Here is a 27,493-nt window from a genome sequence, read left to right as displayed (position 1 = left end):
AATATAATTTAAAATAGAATAAAATGAACAATCAACCATGTGGTAAATTCTAATAAAGGCCAGATGATGCTTGATAAATTAAGTCGTATCAATTTGAATGTTAGAAACTGTAATTCATCGGATTCGACCACTTTCCTCGGGAAGGCAGCCTGGATTAAAACTTGTTGAATGGAGATATTTTTCGTGGGTAATGGGGTTCGAGAAAGAATGACGTCGAAGTAAATTTGTCTAAGACGTTCTGCAAGATTTAGTGGGAAAAAATTGGTTACGAGACCCTGCCCGTTAATAGAGACGTCATTTCAAGCTTAAATTTTATAGACTGCGATGGAAAACCCTATTGAGAAACTTCTTCCGTCTTGAAGAGTTTCATTTATCGATCGCATTGTCGATGAGGTGAAAGGACTTCCAAGGTGGTACTAAAATGGACTGTTAAGTACTGTTGCGGTAATTTAGATATTTTCAACTTTGGTGGACTTTGTCCAGAACATAGAAATCTTTTTTGCGAAAAAGTAGTATTGTATTTATAGAAAAATTTGAGCGACTATGTAATTTCTGTTCCAACACAATAATAAAAATAAAATTGGATCTTGGAACAACTAACCGAAACACTGTCCTCGTACTCTCCCGAAAGTTAACGATTCTCCAATAAATTCTACATTTAAAAATTCTACAACAAAAGTTACTCTTGCGATCTGTTCGTCTCGAAGAACTGGCCAAAGCAAGTAAAAGGATCGCCAATTTCCCAGAGCCAGCTTTCGCAGAAAGTGTTTCTGGAAATCACAGTGGCTCGGTCTCGCCGGTGGAAAAGCTCTCGCGGATTTGGCAACACTGTGACGCGTTGGGCGTCTCGCTGACACTCGACGGTGCGAAGGACGAGGGGGCCACACGACGACGTAGCGAAAAACCGTGAGGTTTCTCTCTGGCAGCGGTGGGGGGCGGAACCGCGAGCAGGCAGGGGAAAGGTGGCGAAGGGACGCCGCGAGACTGACGGCGAGACATCTGGTGGGAGAGGTCACGTGAGAGCGCGTAGGAGGGAGTCCCGCGGTGGTGGGAGCAAGAGGGCGTGGCTAGCGGTTTCTCCTTCGCTGTCGCGCGGCGCAAGTCAATTCCCGTGACGCTGCGCGGAGGAGGGGGACCGCGAACGATGGGAGGGGTGACGCTCGTGACGCTGGCTAGCGCGAATTTTGGCACAGCTCGCGAAAATTTCTCACTCGGCTTTTCGCGGAAAACTCGGACAGCTCTCGACACGGCCAATCGGCTTGAATTATGACTGATGAAGTGCCGTTCCGGATTAATAGAGAAAACGGGCCGTCGGGCACCCCCGAAACGCTTGACGATGGATGAACGCGGATTCCCCATCTGGCAGAGTAAACAGGGCTGCGGTGAATCTTCGTTATCGCTATAAGTTCGACCAGTCTCAAGTTCAAGAAGATTTAAACGCGGTTACGCGGCTACGACTCACGCGATTAATTTAAACTCTAAATATATGCGCTCAATGTATCACTGGAATAGTGTGAAAAATTGATACTATAACAAATACTGCTTTTAAGACAAAGTATTGTCCATTTTGGTAAGAAAATGTAGCTTCCCTTTACGTAAACATTTAGATGTATTGATTCTATTCAAATCAACATGATTTTCATTTAAGACTCCAAGCCTTGGAATCTTTAAAATATAAAATACTTCGAACTTCATATTTCTCTCATGATATTGATAAAAAATTCGAAACATAAAGCATAAATTGATCAAACTCGAGTGAAACACGGTGGAAATGATACACTACGTTTTCTTACTATACTATAGAAACTCTCCCAATTTTTAAAAGATCAAGACTTTCACCATAACGTTCTCAAAAATGCTTTCAGACATTTTTCCACGAGAATTCTGAAATATTCTCTTTGTTAAACACCTCAACGTCAAGCGTCCGCGGAAAACGAGTCGTTCGGCAAGCACCGGTAAAAATCCAGCGTGTCAATCGCCAACGTTCTCGCAGCGAAGTTTCGAGCAACGTCGATCGGCGTTTCCCCCTCCACACTGTACCCCCGCCTACGGAGCAGAGACCGCGGGGAGGGTGGTGTTAATGGGCGTACTCGCGGTTAACACCCTTACACGCCGGATGGTGGGGGGTGGTGGCAGAGAGAGAGAGATCGAGGGAAGAACGTTCGGAGCGTCGTGCAGAACCTAGTGTGTGGAGGGGATAAGTGAGATAGACGAGAGAAACACGGAGAGTGCAAGAGAAACGCTGAACGTCGGAAAAGGCGTCGAGAGCAACGCGCCTCGGATTGGCGCCGGAACGCCAATCCGCGCTACGAGCGCTCATTATCGCCCGCTGGAGTTCGTGGAAGGGCGCCAGTAGACTGCTACGTCCACGCTCTTCTATCGCTCGCGTAATCGTATTTCCTTCTTCATCGAGCGTACAGCGCAGAACGGCTCGACTGGCGAGTTCCCCCACCGCGCGCGTCACTCGGGGTCGTAGGGGAAGGGAGGAGGAGCCCCTGTACCGTCTCAGTCTTCGCGTCGCTGCCCTCCAGCATTCACGCCTCCCGCGTCCGTTCGGCGGCGCAGGCACACTCCGCTCGTCTGTATACACGCACACGCGAGCGTCCGCGTACACGTAGACGCGCGTACACACGCCCTGAATCCGGACGAGGACTTTAGCACACCAACACCTCCGCGGGAGGTGTGGGGGTGAGCCCCCAGAGGAGGTGTCAATCCTAGCGCTGCTCAGTGACCATCGCGGCGCCACCCAAGTAACACCTTTCGTCCGCTCTCCAGCCCCAGCCGAGGTTCGCTGCTGAGCCAAGCCGTAGAGCCCTCTCTCTTGCCTTTTTGTCGTCTGATTTTCACGTGCGGATATACGCTTGCTGAACTGTCCTCGGCGTCGTCCGGCCGTCGGACGCCGCTCGAACCGGTGCGCTCTTGCTCGCCAGCTTCTCCCGCGTCGTCGCGTACCCCCGTCGCGCCAACGAAACCGGATTCGGCAGTGAGGTGATCAGCGTGCGCTGGGAGGAACTTCCCGCGGACCTAGTGCACGTCAGTGAACAGTGAACCGCAGGATAACTACTATCCCGTTAAGTGCTTCATCTCTAGCAGGCTCGTCCGAAAAATCCACCGGCTCGTTGAAGAGCTCGACGGCCCACAGTGTGTCTTCGTTGATTGAATTAAGTGTGCTTACGGTGCTGGTGGACCGGGTGTTTACAGAGAGTGCTGTTCCTGGGAGCCGAGAGGTTCGTCGCGTAGCAAGACCGTCGCGACGCACGATATGTCGTCTGGACGGCTCGCGACGGTGCTTGAGGCGACCGAGAGATCCCAGTGGGAGCTACGAGAACGTAGCCAGGACCGCGGAATCCGCTCCTGAGCGGGCCGGAGCGACGCTTCCCAAACATGTCCGAGAATCAACCGAACAGTTAATAGGTGGACGGGTCAGCTAGCCAGTGATAGAGACAACGGACACGAGAGACGCGATTGTAGCGGCCTGAAGTGTCGCGATTAGTGGACAGACAGTGCGTCAGTTAGGTTATAGAGTCCCTCGGTTTGAGTCACTCGAAGAGGAATCTCGCGCGACTCGGCACACTCGCCCGTCTCGATGAGATTCGAACAAGACACAGCGTGCAGGGGTACCCACTGCGCCAGCACTCCGCAACCCTCCGCGCTGCAGCAGCGATCACGGGTCGAGGAGGTGGTGGAGGAGGAGGTGGACTCCTCCGCGAAGGACATAGAAGGTCAACGGCGTAGACGAGAATTGGAGGCTAACGTGGTCGAGGGTGCGAACACGGGGCCGAGGGCCGAGGCGGGGGGGCCTGGGATGGCGTACCCCGCGTCAGCGACGGCTCTGAATCAGCACTCGCCCTTCCCAACGTCGATCGCTGGGACACCGTCCAGCAACCCCAACGGACACATATCCGGCGGCCACCTGCCGGCTCCAGCAGCCCCACGACCGACGGACTTCAGCGTCTCCTCGTTGTTGACCGCGGCCAACACTCATCCGCCGATTTTGGGCGGTTCGTCGTCGCAAGGAAGCGCCTCACCGCCACCAGGAGGACCTGGTAGTCCAGCCGCGGCACCGGAAACGCCGCCGCCGTTGCTCAGCCAGAGGGAATTGTCGCATCCGTCCTCGGCAGTAGTCGTGGCCAGCTACTTCAGCGCTGCCACCCTGGCAGCGGCCGGATTCTACAATCCGGCGGCCCACTTGCCGGCGACCAGCTCGCCTGGTCCGACGGCGCATCATCTACAAGGAAAAGGAATCCTCAGTAGCGCGCATCATCACCCGCATCTGAACCCACACGGCATCACGCCACCAGGTGAGCGAACTGTGTTCTTATCCTAGTCACGAAGATCCTCCGAGTGTCGTGTACTCGCGGCTAGGGGTCAGTGCGTTGACGAAAGATTAGGATCGTTAGTTATCACCAGTGGACAGTTTTCACCGAAGTGTGCCCGATAAACGGTGTTGCGGTACGGGTCTTAACTTGTTACAGTATCCGTTTCTGATGAAGGATAGATGGAAATCATATGAGTGCCGTGTCTGCGTCTAAGATTCCCTAGATCGCTAGTGGCCAGTTTTCGGATGAAGTGTATCGAAGCATTGTGTTCCACCGATGAGAGGTATTAGGGCTGAAAATCCTGTTTCTGTAGAGCTTCCGTCCGTTGAAAAATCTCTTTCTGAAGGGTGGATAGGTCCGTTTCATAGGGTGTCGATGGTGAATAATTAAAATTTGCTCATGAACCTTGCAGAGCAAAGTGCCTAGACGAGAAACAGTGCTTAGAGTATCCAGAGAGACCACTGCTAGGCAATATTTATGGTTTAACAGCATCTAGTAGGGAACTGAGGTTAACGTTCATCTTGATATACAGTCACAAACTTATTCACATATTCTTCTATACTGGGACTCACAATTATTTGTCACTGAACACACTATATCGTGTCGCACGAGGCTTGTAACCTTTCACTTCCTGGAAACAAGTCCACAATTGGTGAATTAGACGATTTAGGCTTCTGTTTCGGATCAACCAGAATTCAAATTAGAGAAACTATCTCATACAGTATCTTTTCCAGACCGGAAATAGGCTGGATAGTAGAGACAACATCGCCAAGAAATGAATTACTCTTCAAAATACTGAACGTATTTGCGAATTCAGGTAAATTTCGGAATACAAAGTCTCTCCAGACAGTATACGTTATAATAAGGGGTAGAAGAGATTAGATACCCAAGTCTTCTTTCCTAGTAAAACAGGTTTTATATAGATAAGCGAGTTCAAAAACTGTCATAAAGCGCTACTTATTCGCGGCAGAGTCACAAGATCAGATAAATATCCTGTTTTGGCTACGAACGGCGTCCTCAACCAGTTGTAGCGCGTGTTACGGCCACGTAGGCTCGTGGAACTTCAATGAAACCTGTGAATCTGGACGTTAAGTGATCGTAGTGGTCATATTCACATGTAAACTCGGCTCCACGAGTGTTTGGTTTAGGATTCAGCGTACCGGCGATACGGTATCCCCGAAAGAAACAGCCAATCCTCGTTAAATCGTTGTTTTCGAAAACACCGGGGCGTTCGTTTTTGTTGAAATTGGGTAAACAAGTCTCTCGAAGTAGAAATCGAAAAACTTGACTCAACGCTGGCGGAACGGGTCACGCAAAAACGCGAGTTCGCGACTGTGATCGAAGTTGAGGTCTAGAAGTTCCGCGGAGTTGTTGCAAATGTTCAAAAACTTGCTGTTCGGATTACAACCCACCGAGACAGAGTTACCAAAGCGTAAAAAGAACTTCTGTTGCGTTGACAACATCGTTGTTTCTTGAGATATCAAGTTTCTTCTGTGCGGATTTAGTAAATTCGAGGAGCCGTTCGTGTTTTCAGAGAGTCCAAGTCTATGATTCAACGTTGAGTAACTAGTATATTAGAGAGTTTAAGTATCTTAATGAAATTGTTGGTTCTTTGGGAAACCAAGTTGAACTTCTGAGGATTTACTGAGGATTTAGTCAATATCAGATATCTTCTGTGACCTCAGTAAAATCATTGGTTCTTTGAGAAACCAAATTACAATTCTGAAGATTACCAGTCATCATCACCTCAAAAATCGTCAGAATCAAGCCACCAAGGTCCCCATTCGAGTCGTATTCCCCAGCAATTCCTCAGAATCCCCATGAATCTTCCAGAAGTCCTTGTAGAAGTCGTCAATTGCCGCGTCAGAGTCGTCTGGGAGTCTCTGTTACACCAAAAAACAGCAGTGATCGGGTGTTCGTTGCCTTAGCCAGTTCAAGCATCGTTCCGCCAGGTTCTCCGATCAGGAATTCCTCGGGCAGGCCGCGGTGAAAAAGAGCTTCGCTGGTAGAAAAATCGGCCGGTATTTAATTACTGTATCCGCGGGTCACTTTTACGAGCGACAGCGGTGAACTTGTTACGCGTTTGCGCAAACCGATATCCGCGTTCTGACGCTTATTTCGGCGGTAGCCGCCGTTTAGAAACATTTGGTTGATTCGTTTTGCGTTCACTTTCTCCGGTTTTCGCGAGCGCAGAGCACGTATCGTTACTGGAAAGCCCGGCGGGTAGCGATGACGCTCGCAGCGATCGTCCAGGGAAGATCTACGCCCGGCACGTGAGAAAACCGTTTCATCGTTTATTCATCCGCTTAGATGGCAAGATACATTCGTTTTCCGAATCGACGTTGCCGTTGGATCGGTTTGTTAACGTTTGCGGGCATGTGTTTTCACTTGGCCGCCTGTACGCCTGTCAATCTTTGCAACGACGTTGTTAGATGCCTCGCTGGCGGTGCCTGGTTGCTCTCCGCGTCGATTGAATTTTATGGGGAATCCATGGGATGATTTATCTGTTGGCTAGTTAGCGTGTGTGGGCGGTTGACGACGTTGAGGTCAGATGCTGGTTTAGGGTTCATATGATAGAGACGGTGGATCCCTGGATGAAGCCAACATCGGCAAACTGCTTACTGATGGACCGGATTTTATTGACTACTATGATTTATCTGTTGGTGTAGTTAGCGACTCGTATACTATTGATAAAGTTGAGCAAGTTTTAGACCGCACAACTGTTGTGAAACGTCGCTGGCTTCTGTTTTGTAGGTAGATGCACTTCTCAGAGTTTTAGGATCTTGGTTCGAGATGCATTAAAAGTCATCCAATTTTTTAAGGCACTGCTAGATCACATTTTATGGGGAGTAACGATTCATATATCGATTAATTAGTGAGCTGTTGATGTTGTAATCTTGAATCTTGTAAATGTATCATCAGCCAAGTGTCCTCTTACCTATAACAAATTAAAAATTGTTGATTGAGAGTCCAGAAGCGTATTACAGGGTGATATAAGGGCTGTCAATTTTACTCTACACTGAATTAAACATGTCCTCAATTTTTAATAGGCACATAAACTAAAATTAACGTAGAATTCCGGTGATTGTTCTATTTCTGGCTACTTATAGTCTTCCATTTTGATTTCCCCACATATCAAAGCAGCAGGACCTCGTACTTTTCAATATTCAAACTTGGTGTAACGTTTTTCCTCGTTGTAAGTTGGAAAATGGCGGACATTCGAAGGTTCCAGTCCGCAGTTATCACCGATAACATTCTTAATATATCCCTTAACAATCACGTTACCTTCATACGCGTCAGAATTAATGAGATTCTTCTCAAAATGTCATCTCGAAGCCATTGGGAATCGATGCAGACTCGAAATCGTTAACGGGGAAATTAAACTCAATTTCAAAAGCAAAATCGTAAAAACCTCGATTGCTAGCCAGCGTTTCTGTGCGCGTTTCACTCGTACGATCAAAATTGTAAGAAAACCCGTTGATCGCGCGATAACGAACTCGAATCCCCGACGCGCTAAATAATGATTAAAATTGAAAGAGGAATCGTTAATTTCGCCACGAGAGGCCCCTCGGTTCTTCGAACCAATTACCAGTGAAACTGAATATAAAGGAAGGTCCATTAATGCCCCCATCGCGAGCGCCGGCTGATAATTCCTTTAACATCCAAACGGGAGCTATTTTGCATAGTTCACGTTTTACGTTAATTCGTTAATCCCGCAGTTCTTCGCGCCAAGTAGCAATTAAAATAGAATTAAACCTGTAAACTCGCGATCTGGCGAAATCGAATGAAGGTCGAGGGAAAATTCATCAATTCTGCCATCGCGTGTGCTCTCCCGGTGGCAACCAATTAAAATAAAATTAAAGTAAAAGCTCTCTTTACCGCGCACGAATCGACGGGGTAACTAAATTAAAATTGTAGGAAATTTCATTAATTCGCCGCGATCTGCGAGCTAATTCTTCTCTCCATTAGCCGTTGATTGACATATAAAGTATAAAGAGACGCGATCCAAAATTCCTTTATAAATTCGTGCTGAGCAGACAGAAAGATGTTTTATCGGCTGTTAATTTAAAAAAAATAAAAGTATAAAAATTGGAGTGCTCGGTATCCGTTCACGCGAACTTCAGAAAAATTTGAGAAAAATACGAGGCTCTGAATTTTCCGATTAACATTTTTCTGAAGTTATGAATCACCTACATTTAATCATCTTTGTCCAAACATTTTTACTATCCCAATTAAAATAAAATGTCAGGCCTTTCCTCGTCAATAAATATGTTCAGAATTTTTCCAAAAATTCCAAGTGATTCAAAGACGCCATCGAGATTGCTTAAAGCACCAAAATCCTCGCGAACACGTACCCTGCTCGTTATCTTGGCGCGGTGCCATTGTCCACCGGAAGCGCGGTGATTTTTCGCGGGAACAGGCGTCTGTCTGTTTGTCTGTCTTGCACGGCACACCCGACGGGAAAAATCTGGCAAAAGCGTGGCTTTTGTTCGCGCGCACGCGAGCGCGTTCACCGATGCGTCGCGCAACCCCCGATTGCCCTGAACGGACATTGTTAATCTGGCTGTCGATAAACCGCCGCTAATTAGATCCGTTTAATTACCTCATTTGTCGACTCTTAGCGCTATAGGTTGTCGCCGAATCGTCAAATTAATCGTTTCCCAGCGATAGTTTGCGCTATGATTCGAAGAACCGTCAGTGGCGACGAGCTGCGTCTGGTAGAACGAAGACTGATGAGGATTGATTACCTAGTGAAGCGGTCAGTTGAAAATCAGATTAAAAATGAAGATATTTTTGTGACACACTTGGAGGTTTTGACCTGGAGACGTGAAGTTTGAAGGAAATTTAATTAAGAAAATTGTTGATGGAGGGTTAAGTAGCTATCGAAGCCTAAAGGAGTATCATATCGTGACAATTCCACTGCGTTCAGCTCGATATTTACATTTCCTTTCTTTTTATCGATCGAAGTTAATCGTAACGAAACGAAAAGTGCGAAGAATCCGTAGTGAATTTCTTTGGCGAAGAGTTCGCCATGTTTTTACGAACGAAGTTGCGAGCGACTGGGCTGAAGTTGCGAACAATTCTGCACAGAAACTTTTCGACGAGTTGCCGAGTTCCTGATGAGAGCCGTGATAAATTTCATGTAACGAGGTGAAACGAAAAAGGTCGTTAGTGCGAGGATTAATTAGCAGCCGGAATCGCCTTCTAGCCTTCGTTTAAAAATAAACAGACGGACTGCCGGGGCGGACAATCCCTTCGACTAGCTTAGAACCTAAGAACCTGATGGTTATTCCAAAACTGTTAAATATTGATGGAAGAATCTTCGTGTAGTGCTTTAGCCGTCTCAGTAGTGGTTCTGAACAATGTTGGAAGTTATTGCAGTAAGCATAATATTGACAGAACAGTATGGGAGGCTCTAGACTTCAGAATTATAGGTCACAACATCAACAGAGCCTCCTAGCTGATAAATAAAGTCTTCTTTAACCTTTCCAATCTCTGGAATCATTATCAGAAATTGCTGAGAGACCATAGACCTCAGCAGTCCCTTTTTCCCTTCTTAGTCGGAACTTTTTCAAAGTTCAACTTCAACATTCGAAGAATCGACGCGAATATCACACGCTGAAGCACCGTTTTCTAACTTCGGTGATCGATATCCGTTACTTAGGGGTCGGTTGAGCAAAAGGCAGTGTCCCATTGGGCAATGGCTACAATAACGCAGGAAAGACGATAAGATCGTGAACGTAGTTATAGCGCTGCTCGTAGGAAAAATCCTGGCCGCGCGTCGGCGATACATCACAGCTCTGGTGGCGATAACGCAATCGATCTGGCATATCTCTCGCGCTAAACGAGCAACGCCATATCGTTTCCACGACGCGTGGTCATTGTTCCATCGGCGAACGGACGCGGCTTGTCTAGGGAAACGCTGGGAACTGTCCAGGAAAAGTGTGACCCAGGTGCGACTGGATTACGACGCGGTGTGACATCTGGTGGTCGATGGGGAGGATTGAGTCTTTGAGGATGGCTAGCCACTTGAGTCCATTTTGGTGTCGTTTGAGATCAGGTGAACGAGGATAGGGAATTCAGCAGTCTGTGGATGTTGAGGGACTTCGTTTCTTAGGCAGTGTTGCGATAGATGTCTGAAGAGCTTCGGAAAGTGACACTTGTGTACTTGGAATGGTGGATGAGGATAGTCAGTTTTTCTGTCACGATAAAGATTGTGGTTCCTAGAAAGTGTTTTCAACACAGTTTTGAAGACTCTTAGATGCGAAGAATTGTGTTCTAGTGTGTACGTGTCACTGGATATTGATGCCAAGAGCCTTTGTTCCTCTGCTTTTTAACAGACACTGGATGACACTTGGAAAGTAGAACCTCTTAGTGGAAAATATTGTTATCGAACACCGTTGCTACTTAAGGATTGATCGTTCCAAAATGGATTTGTTTTTCGGAATAAAATTGGAAAGTGACTCGAGCTTGTAGATCAGACGCATCCTTTTATACTCTAATCGGACATCTCCCATGTTGGAAGGTACTCCATATTTTAGCAAAGATTTGTCGACGCTTAAACAATGCAGAGCGTAATTCTTGCAGCCTAGAATCTCGACGATGTTGCTCTCGAACAGTAAAGACTTAGATTCTAAGTCTTAGAATAATCACATAATTGGGAAAAATACTGCGTGGACGCTTGATCGAACACTGTATTACACAGCCAGACCTCGGATCTCGCTAGAAGCATCGAATGTTCTAAAATGGCGGACGATTTAGCTATAGAGAAGTATAATTTTAAGACCAAATAAAGTATTAGAAACATTCCAAGACTGTTCATCACTGGCAAAGCGTTACACACTTGACGTAGGTCATTTGAGAGTCAGATATTTTGAAAATTTCAATGATATATAGGAAAAATTGTTAAGTTTTTCTAGTTATTTTTCAGAAATCACAGGTCTATGGGCATTCCAAGGTGTTCCAAAATTGTACAAAGTGAAATGTAACGATTAGATCATTTTTGCTGACACTTAGAAGTTCCACAAGTATCTCTTCATCGTCAGAAATTTGCAAATACTCCGTCATCGTCCTGTCAAGCTCGATTTCTTGCTCGTTTTCGAGCGGACGCGCGGCTATCCTCCGAGATCAGCGAGGAACATCGCCGCGTCAGGCTGGCAGCGTGAAAAAGCGAATCGGACTGCGATGAAACGGATTTTCAGCCGGCTCTTATCTGACATCTCATTATTACACGCGTCCACCTCATCCGCTGCAACTAGCTATTCCCTTCGTTAGCTTCAATGATGAATTAATTCACCGCGCCCGTTGACACGAGTTGTCTCTCAACGCGTCTCGACGAGCCATTCCAAGGTGCAGCTGGACTCTTCGAGCCCGCTTCCACGGTGACTTTCTTCTATTCCTTCCAGAACAACTTCTTGCGATCCAGGCATCGTTAACTCGCTATAATTCAAGCTACAGTTGCATTAAATAAAGCGAACGATTTTAATCCTCGTTGAACTAACCAAGATTATTAATAATAATTTTTGTAATTCTCTCGCGCCATCGATGTATAATTTGGAATTAATTAAAGTAGTATTATAACGAAACCAATAAAAAATAAATAAACAATTTTTATTCGTGAATTTCGGGCTTCCAACAGAGGGGGTGAGAATAATAGTACCGCAATTATAAAATAAAAAATCGAGTTACACATCTCGACAAAGTGGGAGGGTCATGGTAAGCTCCACTTTTCACTTTTTCCGTACTTACACTACGATTCTCGGTGCCACGATTGAGGCGTGACGATTCAAAGAAGACCTCGCCTGAGTCGAATGGCGAAACGACGAAGATCTTGTAGCGTTCTCGCTGGAGGCTACTCGGCTCGACAAAAGCGCGTAATCGGAACGCGCCAATAAAGTTTCCGCGGTTTCGGACGAGCCTTTGTGCCCGTTTGCCTTCGCTGAAGCCTCTTGCGACTCTTTGTCGAGTATTCTTTGCACGTCGCGGGATACTCGGGGACGGGAACGTTACCAGCGAATGCAAACTTGCTGCAATTTTCTGAAGAACGGGGATTCCTACGTATAAATAAAGATTCAGTGTTCACGCCTGTCGGGATCGCGAGCCTACGCCGTTTGATAGATCTCTAGCGCGTTCTCCAAGAGAAGTGGATATTTGGGACACCTGACCTTCGAATAACCTCTATGCATCCACTTACAGAAGAGGTTAGATTAAAGAAAAATAAACAAAGCTGACCTTCACGTCTCCTCTAGATTTCAAATCAAGGGAGTAGGTTCAAGAAAAATAAACAAAGTTAGAAAGAACTGTTGCCGCCATTTTCGATTCCTCTCGAAGTCACACGTTTTCAAAGAGATTCTATAAATTTCTTTAATATTAGGTTGTCTCAAAAGTTTCTTCCGTGACTTGCACTCAATTATTTTGTATGGCAATGTTTATACAAATAGACAACCTAATTTCTTAGATGTTAACGTTGTAACAGTAATGAAGCAAAATGAATTGTATGCAATTGTACAATGTAACATTAAACATAAAATATCGTGTATGTATTACTTATTAATGAAATGGAAGAAACTTTTGGAACAACCTAATATAAAGCCAGAAAAGTTCTTCATAGAAACAGACTCTTGAGGAAAGCAGTTTACAGTAGCGATTTTCCATCGATACGTCAGGGAGAACGAGCGATTCGTTACTGTTTTGTCGCCTTTCACAGTCATTTTTCGAGTGCCTTCATTTTCTAGTCGGGCTGTCAGCCAACTGACCGCAGCTTCGCGACGATTAATCTTGCCAAGGGCATGACACAACGTTCGCCGTGTGTATTCGAAATTCGCAGCGTGTCGCCAACCGCGTAACCCTTGGTCCCGGAGAAAACGAAGCAGGGTATTCTCATACGCCAAACGAAAGTTTGAGAAAAAACACGTCGAAAGTACCCAGAGAATTTTTTACGTTGGAGTCGTACTTCTCGAGAAAATCGAGTTCGAAAACGCGCGGGGCGCACGAAGGGTAAAAACAACGTAATCCTACAAGAGAAAATGAATTAAAATCGAGGGATACAATTTTTTCGTACGAGGCACCGTTTTTCTGGAAAATCGACTCCAAGTCCGTTTAGGGCACGGCAATTTTGAAATTCGATTATACAGGAAACGACGTATCCAAAAATTTTACTCAACATTTTCGTTTTATTTTGGTTCGTAGAATCGCTTTCCATCTGTATTTTTAATGCAAAGTAAAATAACAAAAATCACCGAGCCAACAAGTGGTTCGTAAATTGAAACTGATTCAGACGATAAATGGTCGTCACACCTCTGAAAATTTCAGTCATTAAGAAAACGAAATTCTTTCATTCTTAAAAATAATCAATTTTTTATAGCAATTATTCTGATTAATTTATTTATTAAATTTGTCGATATACGTTTGCGAATACGCGTATATTTTCAACGAAATCCATTTCCAAAAAAATGTATAGATATACGATTATTATTTTTCAAAGTTACGTAACGAACGAGTTTCAAGTACCGTATAAATAAATATGTTAAAAATTTCCTATTCAATCCTTGCACGAAAAACTCAGAGACTTGACAAGCTCTATGAATTTTCATTCGTATGTTTAAACAATTGGGATGTGGATTAGCATCGATACACTCCGTCACTGATTACTTGGCGAACGTTTAAATTGGAATTAGTTTATTTTGTAGATAAAATAAATACAATAATTGGTAACATTACTAGCGGTGGAACGATATTCGTAAAGAACGCAAATGTGAGTTAGCGATTTTTGGGCTGAAAACAATTGTCATTTATTTACGCTTATTTATGGAATATTATCGTCCAATAATATTCATTTATCCAATACTCTTTACTTCGCTCGGTAAAAATAGTAATTTATTTTAATATTATTTTAATACATGCGCACACGAATACATATTGTTATTCAAAAATTTGCTATTCCAGTAATTGAACACAAAAACGATTCACTGAAATTATTCATTTATTTTTTTTTTTTAAACGGATGTAACCTATTAGTACACAAAACGTGTGAAATTGTTATAGATGTTTGCTATTTATTATGAAAATGAGGTGGTTAGTTTTCTTCCACAATAATATTAGAACAGACCACAGATAACAATATTAATACTAGATATACTATCACAATTTATTCAGCATTCGAATAATATTTAAGAGCGAGCAAAAGGGTCGGAAAGTTTGATAGAGGAAATAAAAACGATCAGCATTGTCGATGAAAACGCGAAGGAATCGAAGCGAAACGGCTGCGGATACAGAGAAATACGAGACAGATGAACGATATCGATTTAATGATCGGCTCGCGCAGACTTTGTTTGATAACAATCATGAAGTCATTAACGTGGCAACAGGTTCTCGCATTTTTTTCCCAAGCCACGCACCCGGCAATTGATCGAAATAGAAAGAAAATACCAGAAGCCGTGTCCGTGCCGTTACCTATTAACTACATCATTAGTCATAAATAATATAATCGTGATTTGCATCATTACGAATGATTATTTCACGGGTAAAAATGCTAAGCGGCTGGATACGTGGGAACGAAACTTACTGAACAAACAATTAACTCCTTGAATCTAAAGGAAAACGTTTGATGGTTCAGTGAGAATTAAAATAAAATTTTCTGAAAGAAGTAATTTGAAGTAGGCTTAAATTGAAATTAAAGATGTTACAGGATTTATTAGAATTTTTATTAAATTCATTGTGTGCGACCAAAAGAATTGTTTTACGGAAAGAGATTTTAATTTCACAAATAAAGGAATCGCTAATGTATTCAAGTAATTTCCTCTCAAGAATTAAGAAGAAGTTTTTGTAATATTGTAAAAACCGAATAGGTCCGAGCAAAAATTCTGTGGGAAAATTCTTAAGGCAAAGTTAAGAACGGCTGGTAAATTGCGATTTTGTTAATTGAAATAATAATTTAAATACGACAGCTGCGGGACTAAAAAGCGAACGTTGCCGACCCGGAATTCGGGAAAGTTGATCTCGCATCATCCAGCCTTATCTTAATTGATGGTGGTTATTGATCCTCAATTTAGCCGAGGGACTTGAAAGGGAAGCCGCCGAATTTACGAGGATTTTACGCAGATACGGTTGGTGCATTTGTATGCTGGAATAATAAATAAAATTTGCTCCGCGGACAAACATTATCGTGACCCAGAACCAAAAATAACACAGACGTTTCCATTAATTGCTCTATTGACCAGACCAATTAACGATTGCGTGATATTTAGTCGAATTTTGTTCAAGATTTAATTAAAGTTTGCTTCGATAGCATTCAACAAATATTGCAATAGTAACTAATTCAGTGTAGACATTCGCAGCACAAATAACACACAGGAAAAAGAACATTTCAATAGAATAAAATACAATTTACCACAGAAACAGTGGCTCGTTAGATAAATAAACTCACCTCGATCGAAGATGCCAGTTCCAGTCGAAGCCTCACGAATTATATCGCAATCGATTCTGCCAAAATACGGATTCGGTCTTCAAAGTACGAGAATCGACGAGATCAATGGATATCGGAAGGAAGACAGGCGTTTAAAGTTCGCGATAGAAGATCCACTGACAGTTTGCAAGCTCGGTGGTAAATTCTCGTTACTTCTACCGTTCAATCCTAACCTCACCACGCTTGGCGAAGTTCGAAACTTTGTCTGCTATATAGCCTGTCCTTGTCTTCGCGCTTCTTTCTCTCGATGGTTGCGTTGGAAAGCACGAGTTGGCTGCACTATTCTTGATACAAACAAACACACCACCTTAAGAATAGAACTGACGCGTTCTGAGGGTCAACAGAGCAATCTGTACTGTCCAATTGTTAGCGTGGAGTTGATCGATTCGATTCTACGACGATATCGACGCCATTAAGGGGTTAGCTCGATCTGTAACGCACGCCTTGGAAAAATTGAAGCTTCGATCCTGAGATGTTTCGAGTCAATGACAGCACGTAGCTTCTGAGTCTTGTCGATTGTCTTGACACCTAATTCAACACAAAACACACCGAACACTGTGAAACGCGTATAATATCGACCGAGAATTATCGAATTAATTCATTCGACGCAAGGAACACGCACGAGCGTCACGGTTGACGACTGACTGACGTGTGGCGCTCGAGCAGTGACGCGAGAATTATCGATACGCGGAACGATCTGTTTTCGAGATTTCGATCGCAGTCTGGATCGGTGCGCGCACAACAATAACCGCGCGTCTTGAAGGTTAAGACGAAACAATTTGCATTTTCCTGTGGTTAAATGTTTACTATGTGATTAATATTACAGTGGGTGTAGAATGTATTCGTGCACCGATCAATTTCGCAAAAATACTTTTGTGTGAAGTTGTAGTTTATTAACTCCTTTCTTTTATAATCAATAATATTTTACACATTCTTGGAAGTCCCCAAGATAGATGTGGTCCGAACAACATTTACTAGTTAATATAATTTGTGAAATTAACAAAAGAATGCGAGAAGTGGGTAAACGTATAGAAGCAATAAGTATTTGTACGATTCTTACCATTCGATTCGAACCATTTACAGTAGAGTTCGTAACGTAAACACATTAGTTTATTGCTCCGTACGAATTAGTAAACATCAAATTTTCAGTAAAGTACTTTTAAAAATGGCTCCGTACGAATTAGTAAACATCAAATTTTCAGTAAAGTACTTTTAAAAATGGCTCTAATACAAGAATTGAAGAAGATTCCACTTCGAATAACTAATAATTTAGTTAATTTAACGCTTAGAAGAGTTGCAATAATGATAAAATCAAAAGGAAATCCCACGAAGGAAGTATTATATATTAGGTGGACTGGAAAGTAATGTCGTTTTTTTTTTACATTAAATTCGAACAAATTTTTTATAAATTTCTATTTTTAATTATTAATTGTATAATCGCTACTGTTATCAATAGCCTTTTGTCATCTACTGTGCAAATTGCCAATGCCAGATCGATAAAAATCAATGAGCTGATGAACGATAAACAAGTATTTAAAATTGCAAAAACGACATTATTTTCCGGTTCACCTAATACGTATAAATTAATGTAAATTTCTTTTGTTTTTAATCAAGTTTTAAAAATTAAACAGTTGTGCGAATACTTATTGCTTCAATATTTCTATCGATTAATAGTATTTTTCTTATTAATTTCGCAACTTACATAAATAGCTACTTTTTTGTAATCTATCTATTCTAGAAATTTCCGAGAAATATGTAGAATGTCATTGTTTATAAAAAATAAGTTAATAAATTACAATTTTACATAGTCTTTTTGGAAATTGATCGGTGTACGAATACTTTCTACACCCACTGTGTGTATTTGGCGAATTACGAGTGCGACGATCGACTAACTAACCTTCGTTGGATCGTTGAACTGTAATTATAGTTGCAATTAATAATAATTCGATTCTTGGCTGTTCGTTGTGACATGTGTGTCAAGTGATGATTAATTTACAGGTTAGTTGAAAATAATAATTATTAGTTCACGGTTGTTGCAGTAGTATGTATTATTCTGAATTTTCTGAATTACTGAACTATAGTGTTCGCAATTTTAAAATAGGAATAATTGAATCGTTCACCGCTCTGTAATAATTTTCAGCGATGACTTTATTTCACTCTATTGTTATCCAATTTCACTGTTTGAGCCGTGTGTTTATAACAACGTGAAAATTGATACGTTGCCGTTATTTTTGTTGTGCCAATTTTAATTCATACGCAATTAAACGCCAATAATATTTTAATTAAGGAGCTCGCCCACTGCGATCGAATATTATCAATTACCGTTCGATTTTCAGCGGGAATTTTTAAAGAGCACAATTTGACTAATAAATTTTTCGCCACTTCGCACAATCAACAATGGAAATTTATCTACGTATAAGTAACTCGCAGTTTTTTGTTTTTCAATTTCATTTGAGTTCATCGTCAGTTTATTATGTATGATTTTATTTGATAATGGCAATGATGGTATTATTGCTACAATGGGATGCAGGATTATAGTTAAACTATTTTTCTGTATAAGTATAAACTAAAATAACGCTGTTAGTCACACACACACAGTTTGACACTTTGACTATCGCAGATCTGTTCGCTTCGCTCTCCCATTTAAAACTAAAACTCTAGCATTCGTTCAGGTATATCTTCCTAACCTAACACTTTTATCATTTAGTCGCTCCCTTAACCTAAACATTCGCTCGATTCCATGCGTTTATTTTTCAGTCACACTTCAAACTTTCGCACAGTCCAAAAACTCTTCTTTCACGACTCAGGTTGTTGTCATCCATGCATTCGTCACCAAAATCATACTCTACAATTATTAATCTTGTTTTGTGTTAGCAGTGAATATGAAAATTAAATTAGTTGAAATTTATTTATTTTACACTCAGGGTGGGGTGTTTAATCACGTTCTCCAGTTTGTCGCAAACAAAAAATGTAGAATAATATGACACAATGTTAACGTTTCAATCATTATAGAATTAATAACATATGATAGTTCCAATTGTCGCGTCCTTTTCAAAATAGCTGTCAAAGATTACTCAACTGTATAGATGAAGTCATCCGGTAAAAATGAGTGATTATTAGTTAGGTTAGCCGAAGAATGAATGAAGTAGGGATTTATCAGAGAAGACAGTTAAGTAACGATTGTTTGAAATATTCGTTTCAGGTTTAGGCCTGGGACCACATACCCCCGAAGAAGCGGCCGTTTTAGCGGCAGCAGCGGCAGCATTGCACCACCATCATCAGGGTGGTCCTGGTGGACCAGCTATGAGGCCACTCAGGCCTCACCTACCCCCGGGGATGCTTCACGCGTCGCCACATCCCCTGGCACCTCATCACCCGCTCGCGGGGCCTCATCCTGCCCTCATGCCACCTCCAGAAGATGACGGTGTGGTGGACGATCCCAAGGTCACCCTCGAGGGCAAGGAGCTCTGGGAGAAATTCCACAAGCTTGGCACGGAGATGGTGATCACGAAAAGCGGCCGGTAAGTGTCAACAATCTTCGTTAAACCATAATCATTCGATGAGGTTTACTTACTCATCGACTCTGTCAGCGGACCAAGTCATATTCATTATGTTCTTCAGCTTGAACATGAGCAATTGTCACCTAGACCAGCTGTGCTTGTTTACCTTTGTTGGTACATCCTTTGAGTGTCCAGGTCGTATTCACCAGGTTCTCGAGTTCGGAAATGCAGAATCGTCACTTGGACACTCTATAGTAGCTTTTTTTAAGTCGTAGAAGCTAGACGTAGCGCTCCTTCGTCGAAACGTTTACCTAGATTCGAATACCTCCGCTTATAGTTCAATCCCTATTACTGCAACGTTCAGCTTACATCCCTTCTTCTTAGAAATCCCAAAACCTCACTTGAACCAACCCCGGTAGCTCTTTCCTGCGTCGTGCGAAGCTCCGATCTCGTCGAAACGTTGATCTCGCGAGGTTGATTCGCTGATCGCTCGAATATCTCGAGCTGATCAAGCGAAACGGAAGTGGGAATTGCCGCTGCGGTCTCCGCTGTGCGCGGACAGGCTAAACGACGGACTCTGCGGTTCCCCTAGTTAAGCGCGCGGAGCACACTCGAACATGACGTTTGGTAATGCGTCGCGATTTCGGTGGATTAATCGTAGCGAGTCGCGTTGCCTTCTATCGCGAGGAACGCGGTAAGGCAAGAGCCGTGAGAAAAATGACGGGCTGTGAGCGAAACACGAGAAGTCAGCGGGTCCCGCCAAACCGCAGGAAATCGCTCCACGGACCCGGTTAAACTCGTTCGCGAATTCAGCCGTGGATTTTGGTCGCTTAGAAGTGAAAACGAGCTGGAAAAAGGTCCTAGTATATAGGAACCCAATATAGGGACTCAGAGCTGTAGGATTCAAGGCTGTAAGACTCGTGAGCTATCGAATTTGCTATTGTGACGTTTAGGGATTGGCTATTCTCACTCTACTATTTCGATCGCTTAGTATCAATTGTTTTATTGCACCCTCAGCGTTACCAGGTGATACTCTTTGTATTTCTAAGCTTGGAAAAGTCAGATCATCGCCTGGATCAACCCTGGTAGCTTTTTCTTAACGCTATCGAATGCTACCGCGAGTCATAGTTCCATCTAGTGTCGTGAAATCCACTTCTCCAGGTCTTCAGCCTTTCTACTTTCTGGAAGGGTTTTGTTTGAAACTTTAACGCGAATCTTCAGTTGTTTACCAACCAAGTTCACTCCGCTAGAAACTCGGCTCCGAGACGCGTTTCATCGCGCTTAATAATTGAGAGCGTGCTCACTCAAAGTCTGCCTTCGCTAGACTTTTCCCTCGGTGGCTCGACCGATCAAAAATTCCCTCGATCGCAAGCGCGATGAACTCGATTACACTGAAACAGAGGGAAAAAAAAAAAGAAAGTAAAGGGTATAAGGGAACGAGTTGCTGGGGTAGTTTCATCGAAACCACCAGACGAAACGCTTTTGTTTCGCGGCGACAGCCGAGGAAACGCAAGGCCAAACACGTCAGAAAACTATGTGATAGCTCGGAATAGAGGATACCCTCGAGCGAAAGGGTGAGTATGGATGTTTACATATTTCATATGTGACGCACACAGCTGAGTGCAAAAAAGTTACGCGCGTGTGCACCCTGGATTACGGTTCCAGCTGGCGGGAAGCTATACAGCATGGATTTAGTTTAAGGCGCTCTTTTTCGAGCGCTTCTTGCCGGCCGATACCGTTACGCAGTCATTAACGTCGGTATTACAAAAGCTAGCTTATACTGTATTGAGCTGCGAGCTACATCAAACTCCTGAGCCCCGAGATTATAGAGATAGAGGACGAACACTTGTACTTGGAAGCGAGCACAGACCAACGAATTACTCACGAGTAGACAAAACCAGAGTCTTGGAATCCACCCCTACCCTAGCCAGCAGGAGTTAGACAGCATCGTGGACGATCCTCCAGCCCAAGACACGCCATCGATCTCCCCTATCGTTCCAGAGATCCCAGCCTAGGCATTCTGCAAACGTCGAAACACGTTGCTCGCTGATGTTTCACGCAACAGATATAATCGCTCGGAACGGGCCCTGATCGGTCAGGCCCGGGCCCCGCTCTAAATCAATCTCCATCGATAAATAATAACCGTCGAGTTAGGGCTGTCCCAACGAGGTCTGGCCCTCTTCCTCTCTCCTTGGCGAGACGACGACGACGACTATCACGGATAATTACACGCGCGGAAATTGTGCCTGGCCCAATCTGCGTCCGGTGGTCTACGTCTCAATACACTGTGCGCGAGTTGTTGCTGTGCGTGTTCCTGACCTACCGGTGGCTGGCGAGCACACGCAGCCAACGGGCCCCGAGATTCGGGGCCGTGGTCGTCGAGGACTCGCATAATGCCTCTGGTGCTGGGCCCGGGAACGGAGGTGGGGCGGGGACTAAGTATAGGGCTGGCTTAACGATGTTTGTTTTATACATTGGCAGCCTCTTCTCGAACCTGTAATCTTTCTAAACGAGATATTACCCGGGCCCAGCGCGAACGCGGACTTCAGCGGTGGGTGTGCGGCCCGAGGAGAGGGATTTCGCACTCGCGGCGCGGTGGTGGGGCGCCGGGCCCCGAAATTGCCCCAACGGGCCCGCAAATTGCTGGCCATTCACGAGCTATGGCGTGCGTGTTGGTGTTCGTGGTCGAGATCGCAAACGGGGCAGGATCTGAGTGATGTTAACTTGCTTTCTGATCTTTAGTGCAATCCTGGCTTTTTCTTCAGAGTGTTAGATTCATTCTAATAGATATAGACCACTAAGTCCCAGGGAGCAAGACCCAGCTAACTCGTCATACTGTAGTCCTGATTTGCTTTACATTTAAAATTTTAAAATGCAGTCAAAATAAACTATAGTGGGCTATAGTATGAAAACCCCTGGCATAGATTGATGCTTCCCAGGTTTACTTTCAATTTAGCGTAAATTCTTGAACGACATCGAGTGTTTGAAGTTTCACGAGAACGGTGATCAGATTAACACTCGGTATTCGGTCGAGGTGGCTCGAGGGTTCTGAAGGATTCCAAGTTTTGGAGGAGAGGTTGACGAGTGGGAGAGGATGAAGTATCCCTGTGGACATGTTCACTGTCCCCATTGCCTTTTCTGGGGTGTCAAGATCTTTCTCTTGTAATTACCGATCCCAAATTGCTTTTCGAGTATAGTTCTGTCCAACATCGAATGCATAGGTTCGAAGAAATGGGTAACAGCGATGTCTACTGGCCTAGTCTAGGAATTTCTAGGTCTAAATTCTCGTTCAATTATAGAAATACTTCAGGTTGTTCGACAATTAGCCCCGGGCCGTTAGCGTCATTCCTTTAACAGGATCTTAGCACAAAGATTGATAGAGTCTAGGTAGAACCTAATAAATCCAATATACCTCATAATTATTATACTTCATTTTTTATTTAATATTCATTCCCCTTCATTTCCAATACTACCAAAAATTCATTTGTATCCAAATTGTGTGGTATCGATTCTGTGCCTATAGATTTATCGTTAGTTATCGACGAGCATCCCAGGAATATATTTAAGGAATATATTTATCGTAAGTTTGCAGACGTCTGTCCAACTCGCCAGGTGTTTTAGTTCACGCAAGTCCCCGGGCAAATTTGCGGGAAACTGTAATTCCCTTAATGGCAATGAAAATTGTCTCCCCTATTAATCATTAGGATCAATCCTGTTGGCGCAATTAGCAGCACGGAATTGGCAGTCGATGTTCGTTTTCTTTGCCACACGGGCTATACAGAACGGCTCCTAATTGCTCGGTCTCGGCCGTACATTAAATTTCCAAACAGTTTATCAAGAGAGGAACAACGAACGCTTAAATGAGCCAATTAGGCAGTGAGTGAACACACGAGGGAACCGCTCGCCGTAAATAAAGAGAAGTTTCTGACGATTTGATGCGGTTAGCGACTCGGTGTTTGCAGTCTGTTGGGGCCGTTTAGCGCCTGCTTTATGGGACTTAATTTCTCTGATTTTTAAATCAAATAAAGCCCGCGAAGTGCGAGACCAACAAACCATAAAGCCGCCGCCGCCAACGCGGCCCAATGGAAATCTTACGCAATCGGCTTAAGAAACATTTACCACTTTGCCGTGTAATATTTTTCCTTTTTTTTTTTTCGCGGACTTAGAAGTGTTTGTAGAATCCAATCGTCTATTACACGCTTGGATGGAAATTTCAAACGTTTTGAAGCGCGTAATTTCGGTCTAGCATAAAATTTTCAGTTAATCTTTCGCAGTTTGGTACGATATAATTGTCCCATACATTTTCCAGGTTGATAACCAGTTTTTCGGAATTAATTTTGGCACTTGAATAACAACTACTTCGTTATTCTGAATTTTCCCAACGTTCGCTGTTAAATTTTTCGTTAGCCGTTCTTTTTTTTTAACCAAGAGCTAGATTTTCGAGCAGAAATGAAAATCGTCGAATATCGTCTGTTACGAGGTACAGTAATTTTGTTGTTGCGCAACGAAATGGGACATTCCGTGCCGTGATCGCGCACGGGCTTTGAATATAGCTGAGCTATCGGCCGCGATGAAATATGCACGTTCATTTTGACGTCTAAACTCGCGCTTATCGTTAATACTGCTCGTCACTTTATCAACGACGAATGTTAATTTTTACGTCCACTTTGCAGGAAATGGCCACTTAAAACAGAAATAAAAAGAAAGAAAACGATCGTGCAAATGTAACTGCAATTGTCCTCGGACAGGTTACGCGCATGATTCTTTTTAATTGTGAAAACGGGTTCGGGTAGGATTTTTGAGTAGAGAACCAAGTTGGGCTACGTAGAATTTGGACCTCTTAGTGTCACGTATTTATACAGGTTGGGCCAAGTAAGTGCAGTAGATCGTTACCAGTAGATTTAGCATAAAAATGTCTAAAGGAAAAAGATGAATATAGTTCAAAGCGTACTGTTAGGACCATGTTTTATTTATAAGTGCAATGGTGCATGTGCAATTGATAGTTGCATTAGTTCCTTTAATGTAAATGTATGCTTTTCCTTATATTGGTTGTTTCCTTTCGTTGTTCTACGTGAAATTGTATTAGGTTGAAGTAGTAGAAAAATGAGTAGTTCTCGAGATCCTCAAACATCAATACAATACAAATGTCATAAGGTAATCAACGATTAGAAACTAAGAGGTACGTCTTCCAGCAAAACTATTTAAAATGGCCTATATAGGCTCCAAACATTTAATTTCACCATTCTTTATGTCGTCCATTTAATTCTTTATTTATTATCGCATCTACTATTATTTCTTTAAAACGACTTCGATAATCTTTCATCGACACGAGATTTCATTCCCCTTGAAATTAAAATAATATACACTTCCGGTTGAAGAAGGAAGTTATTCGTCGACGGTTGGACATTTCAAGAGCAATAACGCGAAAATCCAGGCAATTATTCACATCTTATCGAATCAGGTTAACATTTCCACTGCCTCGAAACAACAACGATTTCCGTCACGCATTCGCGTGCGTATCCAGAGCCACTCGATGCGATTTACTTTTCATCGAGGGTGCTCGGTGTGATCCACGCCGGAATAATCTAATCGATGATCAGGTTAGCTTCGAGACTCGCTCTTTTAAATTTAACAAATAATTAGCATTCTTTGAGATATTCATTCCTTAGAAGACTTATAGGAAGATATGTTAAAAAAAATGGATCATATCTTTGCGTTATGTGCATTGTCTTCAGGATGGTAGATCGTTAGGGTGTTCTTTGTGCAACCTTCGTGGACTATTTAAAATAAATTCTAAATTCCAGAGTAGTTAGAAAATGCGTTAAAATTGCCTCATAATTAATTGTCCACGTCTGTCCATCAAGGTCACGCAGCATCGTTCAAAAAAATCTCGCATTGAGCGTGCCCCTCACCCTCTGCGCTACACTTCTGCCCTCTCGAAAGGTCTAGCAGCGCGTACCCTTGCCCGTCTCGCCCTCGGGCAACCCCGTCTATAGTATATACCTGTGGCGTTCGTTCGCAATCGCCGGGTATCCCCCTTCCACCAACCGTTTCTCTCTCTCTCGCTCGGACAGGATGCCCCACCAATGGCGCTCGCTTCGTCTCCGTCGATCCTGCGCGGGCGCATGTGCGAGCTCTCAGTTTCTCTGTCGGCCGCGAGGGGAACGCTTTCTCCTCAGGGTCGCGCTCGTCCCGTCTTCTGTCGGGATCTGGTAATTAGCCGTAGTGGCCTGAGCGCGCCTGAAAATGCGCTCTGCGATTGTGGTGGAAGTGTCAGTATCGCAGGCGGCCGTGTATCGACGTTTCCTTCTCCGCCGCGGACGAGAGCGCTGGAAACGGGGGAGCCTTTCAAAGCAACCCCCCCACCGTAATCCCCTGCCGGCAAAGCATCCTCTTCGTTTTTCACCGGGTTTTTGTGCGAGCCACAGCGCCCCCTCACACCCTTCGACAGCGATTCCCACGTGGGTGACGAGCCAGGGACGTCGAGGTGTCCTCGACTGTCACGTGAAGCCGAGCGCATCGGAGGTTTAGGTAAGTGGTGGCCGTTTTTTGTGACTGTTTTTTTCTTTTGGAGTCTTCACCAGGATGATTGCATGGGATTGTGTTTCGATGGACTGTCGAAGGATTGAGTCGACGATTTTTTATTTACTCGACGTGGAGGGAATTTAGAGTTGCTAAACTCGGATGAAGGGACAGCGAGGTTTGTTTAATTTGTGAAGGTTTGAGATTTTGCTGAAGTTGGTGATTCTGGAGGTCCGGTGAAAGATCCTGAGCTGTTGTGTGCTCAAGGGCCCCGATACGTGAGGGTTGGTGCTAACTCTTAGGGGTTCTAAAAGTTTCCACTAAAGTAAGACAAATAAAAGTTCTCTGACTCCCTCAAGAGCTGCATACAAGGGCAGTCTTCCCTATCAGGGTCTGCAGATCGTTAAAACATATTCATAATTAAATTTTCCAACGGCGTTACACGTCACAAGACTGTCAGTGTCGGAAGGGGTTAGCACCTGTTCGATTGCTGAAGTCTCTTCATTCCCTTTGTCGTGAATATTTTGCTCGACAGGCAACGCTTGCGCGTTTTTCACTTGGCTAAATATTTGCGTGACATTGTCGGTCGGCTCCTCCCAATTTTTGTACTCGTTTACAATTTTCGTTGGACAGGCGCGAGAGCGCCTGACAGCACCCTGTTGCGTTTATCTCCACCAGATCGCTCGAGGATCGCGTGACGTTCACGGTGAAAGGTTTTCGTGGCAATCAGGGCCGGCTTAAGGCACGCATTTTAAGATCTAAATAATGACTGGAGCTTTGTTGTTCTTTATCTTGTGTTCATCAATTTTACAAATATTTCTGAGAATTTCACGGTACACCGGGGATCTGCAAAACTCAATTCTCTGCTGGTGGAAATGTGAGATATTATCAAAGATGTTGAATTTTTTAACAAATCAATTCTTCATGTCGATACAAACGGGAAAATTTTTGTCCATTTTCCGATCGGACGCTTCCTTATCTAGTTAGAAGAAATTCAAGTTCGTGCGCGTTATGGGCGCGCGTCTCTCGAGTGTGCGCATGCGCTGCCGCGCGATCAGCTAACTGAAATACAAATGGCGCGCGCTAGAAGTCCCGGTAAACTTTATTTGCTTATATCTAGACGACTAGGTCTCAGATCGCAAAGTGATAAAGGACTTTTCGATGTATTTTCATGCGAGGAATGAATTCTGGTAAAAAAGACCGTACATTTTTGTCGACGCTAACGTATACCTCTCGCGGCAGGAATGAGACGCGTTCAAGTCATTGAGAAATCAGCGCGGCGTAGATTGGTAGATAAACAAAAGAAACACGAGCGTCGACGTCGAGCAAGAAGGGGCGCTTTCGACGCGAGAGATTGATTGCTCGAGCTATCCGGTTAATGGCTCGTAATTAGGCCCGCTGAACGGTTCAATATTTATTTGTTTATGCGACCCTTTAACGCTGGGAATAATAAATCACTGAAACGTTTGCACGCATGACGCTGGTAATTGAGTCTGTACGTTCAACTGCGGTTAAGAGGATTAAGATATTTTATTATCGGAGTTTATATTTAGAATATTATTCTACTCTTAGCTGTTAAATATTTTGGAATATTATCGCTCCACCATGGTGTAGGTAATAAAAGCTACGGGAGGGCGGGGCGGGGGGGGGGGGGGCTAGAGGGTGCTGAGCTTACACACAGGAGAGTT

The 27,493-nt window shown here is 43.8% G+C and overlaps 1 protein-coding gene across 1 annotated transcript; it reads left to right on the top strand.

Moving 5' to 3' along the window:
• The first annotated feature begins 2,356 nt into the window (after positions 1–2,356).
• On the top strand, positions 2,357–19,308 carry LOC128893226 (optomotor-blind protein-like). Its single transcript, XM_054154050.1, has 2 exons — positions 2,357–4,301; positions 18,986–19,308. The coding sequence occupies exons 1-2, from the start codon at positions 3,587–3,589 to the stop codon at positions 19,306–19,308; spliced, it is 1,038 nt and encodes a 345-aa protein (XP_054010025.1). The 5' UTR covers positions 2,357–3,586.
• Positions 19,309–27,493: the final 8,185 nt, after the last annotated feature.

This window comes from Hylaeus anthracinus, unplaced genomic scaffold, assembly GCF_026225885.1.
Source record: "Hylaeus anthracinus isolate JK02 unplaced genomic scaffold, UHH_iyHylAnth1.0_haploid 27279, whole genome shotgun sequence".
Classification (NCBI taxonomy): Eukaryota; Metazoa; Arthropoda; class Insecta; order Hymenoptera; family Colletidae; genus Hylaeus; species Hylaeus anthracinus.
Note: the sequence above shows the minus strand (reverse complement) of the source record. Positions and strands in the feature narration are given on the sequence as shown.